The sequence below is a fragment of the Grammomys surdaster genome, unplaced genomic scaffold (assembly GCF_004785775.1).
Source record: "Grammomys surdaster isolate TR1022 unplaced genomic scaffold, NIH_TR_1.0 166, whole genome shotgun sequence".
NCBI lineage: Eukaryota > Metazoa > Chordata > Mammalia > Rodentia > Muridae > Grammomys > Grammomys surdaster.
This window is the reverse complement of record NW_021604614.1, coordinates 2,424,671-2,430,781: the sequence shown is the minus strand read 5'-3', so window position 1 is coordinate 2,430,781 and position 6,111 is coordinate 2,424,671. Positions and strand designations below refer to the sequence as shown.

General features: G+C 50.7%; 1 protein-coding gene across 1 annotated transcript in view; it reads right to left on the bottom strand.

The window, feature by feature from the left end:
- The window catches only part of Eln (elastin), a 46,052-nt gene that overhangs the window by 25,796 nt on the left and 14,145 nt on the right, over nucleotides 1-6,111 (bottom strand). Inside the window, exons 5-10 of the mRNA XM_028765941.1 lie at nucleotides 5,826-5,855; nucleotides 4,338-4,373; nucleotides 2,841-2,942; nucleotides 2,470-2,631; nucleotides 2,327-2,389; nucleotides 1,618-1,665 (exon numbers count right to left, since the gene is read on the bottom strand). Of these exons, the coding sequence (XP_028621774.1) occupies nucleotides 1,618-1,665; nucleotides 2,327-2,389; nucleotides 2,470-2,631; nucleotides 2,841-2,942; nucleotides 4,338-4,373; nucleotides 5,826-5,855 (441 nt within the window). The remainder of the gene's footprint in view (nucleotides 1-1,617; nucleotides 1,666-2,326; nucleotides 2,390-2,469; nucleotides 2,632-2,840; nucleotides 2,943-4,337; nucleotides 4,374-5,825; nucleotides 5,856-6,111) is intronic.

The window sequence follows — 6,111 nt, the reverse complement described above, 5'->3', positions numbered from 1 at the left end:
CAGCCCCTCACTGGGGGATTCTAGGCAGGGGCTCTGCCACTGAGCCATGCCCACAATGCTTTTCTTATTTTTTGAGACAGAGTCTGGCTAAGCTAATCCAGACTACACTTGAACTTTTGATTTATCTATCTCAGCCTTCCAAGTGCTTGGGACACCAGGAAAAATCTTGAGTTTTAATCCTAACTCAACTGAGCCTGATCTCAGCCTTGGTGGACCTCAACTGTAAGTTAAGCTATGAATCCATCATGATCACGCTTAGGAGAAAAGGCACAGAGAGATCTATAGCCATACTGCCTTGAATGTGTCTGATCGCAGAAGTGGGCTGTGTCTAGTTAATACTTGGATAAGAGGAAGCATAAAGAAGCACACCCAGTGTGACATGCTTTGTAGTGGCTACCCTATGACTCTCTCTGCAGACTCTCCCTCCTCTCTTGCCTCCCCTGGGGCTTGGCTGCCTCAACCAGGAAGGAAGGGGTGCTCTGTCAGCAAATCCCTGAAATCTGGGCTTTTGGGGGATTTCAGGAACCTTGTTGGGTGGGGAGGTAGGTTCTGGCAGGGAAAGATGTGAGGGGCAGTTCTTAGGGGTCTCCTGTAGGGCAGACTTTCTGGGCGTGCCTACCCCTGGTGACTCAGGGCTTTTGGGAAAAAGCTGGCTACACCAGGGACTCCATCTGTCCTCTGAGGACTGGCTTTAGGCTGTGAGGAGAGCGCTGGCCTGGGTGAGGGACTGGGCGAGGCTGGGGAAAGCTGACCTTTGTTGCCAAGGACCTAATGTCCATTGAGTTGAACTTGGACACTTAGGGAAAAAGCCACTGGCCTCAGCTGGCCTCGGCTTTAGGAGAAGGGAGAGGAGAGGGTACTACCCCAACCTCTCTCTGTCTCTGTCTGTCTCTCTCTTTCTCTCTTTGCCTCCCTCCCTCCTTCCCTCTCTCCTCCTCTCTCTCTCTCTCTCTCTCTCTCTCTCTCTCTCTCTCTCTCTCTCTCTCTCTCTTTCTTTGACAGAGTTTCATGTAGCCTAGGCTGGCCTAAAACTTGTTATGTAGCCAAAGATGACCCTGAACTCTGGAACCCTTTGTCTTTATCTTCCTAGTGCTGACATTACAAGAGCGTGTCACCAAGTCTGGCTGATGAGGTGCTGGGGATGGGGCCCAGGGCTTCCTGTATGCTAGGCAAGTGCTGTGCCAACTGACATACACCCCCGACCTACCCTTTAAAGAATTTTCATTTTATGTATATGGGTGTTTTGCTTACATGTCTGTCTGTCTGTACACTGCATGTATCCCTGGTGCTCTGGAGGACAGAAGAATTGTAGACGGCTGTGAGCCTCCATGTGGGTACTAGGAATTGAACCTGGGTCCTCCGGAAGAACAGTCTGTGCTCTTAATTAATGAGTCATCTTTATAGCCCCACTCTTCTTTCTTGTTTTTGTTCTTTGAAATAACGGCTCATTATGTAGCCCAGGCTACCCTCAAGCTTCACGTCCTATGCCTTAGACTTCAAAATGCTGGGATTAAAGGCATGTACCACCACACCTAGTTTATGTGATGTTGTGAATAGAACCCATGCTAGTCGGCACTCTACCAACTGAGTTATGTCCCAGCCCGTCCTTGACCTCACCTGTTCCTGGGAGCACTCCGCCTGGGTATACACCTGGAATACCAACGCCTAGAGGCAAAAGAACAAGAAACCTTAGCAGAGATGTCATGGCACCAGACCTCAGCAACAGCTATCCTGGACCTTCAAGCCAGGGTCCCTACTGGGATGGCTAGGGATAAACAGAGCATGCCCACAGCATTCTCTGTTCTGTGTTAGAGAGCCTGCGGATCCTTCTGAGCACCAATTTAACTGTCTTCTGGAGCCCAGAGCCTGTTTACACAGCCTAGCCAGCCCACCTCAAGGCTAAAGGCTTCCAGATGGTTGCCTTTTCTTTAACCTGAAGTCACTTCCTAAAGAGCGTGGGGCCAAATGAGCACCAGATGGGGGTGCCTCAGGATGTCGGGCTCACCTCCAGCTCTACCGGGAACAGCTGTGGGCTGTCCTGCTCTGACTCAACATTTAAAACCTCAGTTTCCCCATCTGTGATCCAGAGCCTGTCTGTGAGGTCTTCCCCCCCCCCCCCACCCCGAGAGCATAGAAATTTCTAGGTGTCGGGTCAAGTCGCTCAGCCCCATTGCCCAATCACAGGTCCCCTGCTTTGGAGCCAGCATGTACTCTTCCCTTCATCCTCCAGTGTGTTGGAGGGGGGAGGCTCTGACCTCTGAAGACTCCTTGACCTCTGACCTCTCCCTGACCTCTAACCTCTATCCCCCACAGATTCTGCACTGACCAGGAACTTTCCCAGGCTTTCCTCCAGCCCCGACGCCAGCTCCAACTTGAGGGACCACAGCACCTGAACAGACGGGATTATAGAGTTGGGTCCACCCTTGTCCACTGGCACCACCTTCAGTCACTCAGGGCCAGCCACCATACCTGTTGAGACTCCTAAGCCACCGATGCCACCAATACCACCAACACCACCAGGAACTCCACCAACTCCAACACCACCAGGGATTCCGCCAACTCCAATGCCACCAGGGACTCCACCAACTCCAACACCACCAGGGACTCCGCCAACGCCACCAAACCCAGCTCCTGCATAGCCAGGAGCAGGAAAGTTCAGAGGTCAGATAAAAACTGTGTATTGAGAGGCAGGTGTCAGGGTCTGGTCCTGTCACCAAACCACTTCAAGATTGGGTACAATTAGCCACTCTCATTATCTTCCTGAGGAGGAGGATTCTCTCCCTCATCTCCCTCTTTACCTCCTGGGTCTGGAGGTCTTGGAAAGCCAGAGGGCCACTCACCAGCTTTGGCGGCAGCTTTATAAGCTGCAGCAGCCCCTGCTGCTCCCCCGGGCACCAGAGCTCCTGCCCCTGGTAAGGTGCCTGCAGGAAAGGCCCCAAGACCTGTGGAGGAGAGGGTATGTGTGGTCCCAAACTGCCACGCTCAGTGGGAGTTGCTGAGCCTCAGCCCAGCCTGGACCCCTTCACTCAGGAAGGGGATTCAAGATTCTGTGTCCTCTGAAGGTGTTTGTTGTCACATGGTGGCCCCTGCTCACCAGGATGGGAGCGTGTGTTAGAGCAGTGGTTCTCAACCTGTGGGTCGCGACCCCCCTAGGGAGGTGGTTGAACAACAACCCTTTCAGAGGGATTACAAAGACATTGGAAAACACAGATAGTTAGGTTATGATTCACAACAGCATTAAAATTACAGTTCTGAAGTAGCAAGGAAAATGATTTTAAGGTTGGGGGGGTCACCATACATGAGGAACTGTATTAGAGGTTCGCAGCATTAGGAAGGTTGAGAACCAGTGTTCTGTATCTGCCTAACAAAACTGCTCAGCCTGACAAAAACGTGTGACTCTTCTAGTTTTTGAGACAAAGTCTGCATCTATACGAAGTCCAAGCTGGCCTGGAAATCACTGTGTAGCTGAGGCTAACCTTGAACTCCTTGACTTTCCAGCTACCAAGTACTGTGTTCACAGATACTCAATGCTGGGATGGAATCCAGAAGAGGCAAGCTCTATGTATCTATGTGTCTATGTGTCTATGTGTCTATTATCTATCTAATCTATCCATCTATCCATCTATCCATCTATCCATCTATCCATCTATCCATCTATCTATCTATCTATCTATCTATCTATCCACACACACGCACACGCGCACATACACACACGTGCATGTGTGTGCATGGATATATATATATATAAATTATATATATGTATATACATACATATATATTATATATATACATTTGAGGCAAGGTCTCACTATATAACTTTAGCTGGACTAGAACTTGCTATGCAGACAGGGTGGGCCTTGAACTCACAGAGATCTTTCTGCCTCTGTCTCCTGAGTGCTAAGATTAAAGGTGTCTGCTACCATGCCCAGCCTTAATATTTTGTTTTTTTGAGACAAGGTCTATATGCCCAGGTTGGTCTGGAACTTCCTAGGTAGCCCAGGCTGGCCTTGAACCTTATATTATTATACCTTACACCTAAACACTGGTGTTTCTGGCATGTATCCCCACCATTTATGGTTCCCAGATGGCACATGTGCCTTTTCTGGTGGGCAGATCCGCCCCTGGGCACCCTTGGGAGATGCCTCCATCCAATCCCATCTCTATTTTACAACTGTCTCCTGGGTAGCTTCTAGGGTGCAGCTGACATTGGTGTCATCCTTCGTTCATGTTGTCACCAACAATTGGCTCAAACGCTGGGCCCTGTCTGCTGTTTATCCCAGGCAGATGCCCTGGGCTGGGGTAAGGAGCTGGTATCACGCTCAGGAGTTCACACTAACCTGCCCCAGGGCCAGCACCTGCAAGTCCTCCAGCACCTGTGAAAGAGAGAGATGAAAAGAGAAATAGGTGTGTGGGTTTCATACCTGGGCTCCTTGTGAGAAGGGTGTCACCATGAAGTGGGTGTCCAGTTTGCCCCCTATGTCTTTGGTACTGCAGTGGAGGGCTTATGACCCTGACAAATCTGCAGCCATCAGCCAGTGATCAGATACTACGTGTGGAGCTGACATAGTTGTCTCTAACAAGTATGATTAGCCTGCGTGACTCCCAGGAGGCCTGGCAGCTGCCAGGACCCAGCTGGCTTTCTATAATGGCAGAAGTTATCTGCAGGCAAAACCTCATTCCTCCAGGCTGGTCTTGCTCCCAGTGGAGCCCAGAAGAGGCAAGCTCTTATCTGTATCAGCCCAGGCATCTTCTCTGACCCCTTGATGGCATGCCCTGATTCAGACCTCTCCTTTCAACCTGGATTTGCACATGCCCATCCCTGCCCCACTGGCCCTCACTTTTTGTTTTTTTATGAGACAGGGTCTCATGTAGCCCAGGGTTGACTCAAACCCGCTGCATATCTGAGGATGACCTTGAACATCTGGTCCTCTTGCCTCTACCTCCCAAATGCTGCATTTCCAGGCAGTTACCAGAAGGCCCAGTTTACAAGGCACTAGGGTTGGAGCTAAGGGCTTCATATATGCTAGGTAAGGGATCTATGACCTGCGCCACCTCCCCAGCACTGGCGTCCTTCCTGTACAACATCTAGCTACCCTTCTGTCGGGAATCCTCCTTGTTAAGACCCATGAGGAGCCAAATGGGTCCCTCTGGCTCTCTCCTTTCCACATCTGGGGCTGATCATTCCTTCTCCTCCTCCAGGAGACATTCCATGTCCTTGGCCTTGACCGATGGGCCCAGTTAGGTTGGAGTTTTGGAGGCTTGCCTTGGCAGGTTTGTTTCCAATTATGGGAAAAATATCTCTTGCCAGTACCAGCTCTGGCTGTGGGGGTCTAGAGTTGTAGGGCAAAGTCCTCTCGGGATCCTCCAAGCATAGGGTCTGCTGAGCCCTGAGGAGGGGGCTCCCTGGCTCCCCCCGGATATCATCTTTCTTCTGACCAACCTTCCTGACTTGTCCTCTCACTGTGTGAGGGCTGAACATGTAGCTCAGGAGAGACAGCAATTGCCACGCATGCGCCAGAGTGTTGGGTTCCATCCCCAGTACTGGAATACTTATGTGTACAAGACTGAGGGGAGAGGCTGTCTGGATTAATAACTTGTTGGTTTCACCTCCCTGTCCCTCCTCAGTTCTGTCAACAGCTCCTCTCAAGCCGGTCCTGTTTCCTGTGCTTATAGAGGACAGGGGACATGCTCAGATCTTTCCTGTCCAATGGAGAGGCTGAGAGAACCAGACTGAACAGGAAGCAAAAGAAAGAAGGGGGTGGAGTTTGAGGGCCAGCCTGGTCTCTGCTGTTGCTTGTTCCTTATCAACAGTCTCTTGCACTCACCTGCTCCAAACGGTCCCAGAAGTCCGGCACCTGGAGGAGGGAGAAGGGGTTAAGGGTTGGATCACAGCTGGGAGCCCAGGGCCTTACTAGTCTATCTGCTTCTTTTAGAGTCAGAAAGTTCTAGAGTCAGGTTCTGTTGCCCCTTGCCTTAGTCTGCATAGATGAGGGAGTCACCTTCCTTTCTTCGTGCCTCAGTTTCCCCTTCTTTATTATTCTTTTAAACATGATAATCCTTAAAAAGTATTCTCTCTCTCTCTCTCTCTCTCTCTCTCTCTCTCTCTCTGTC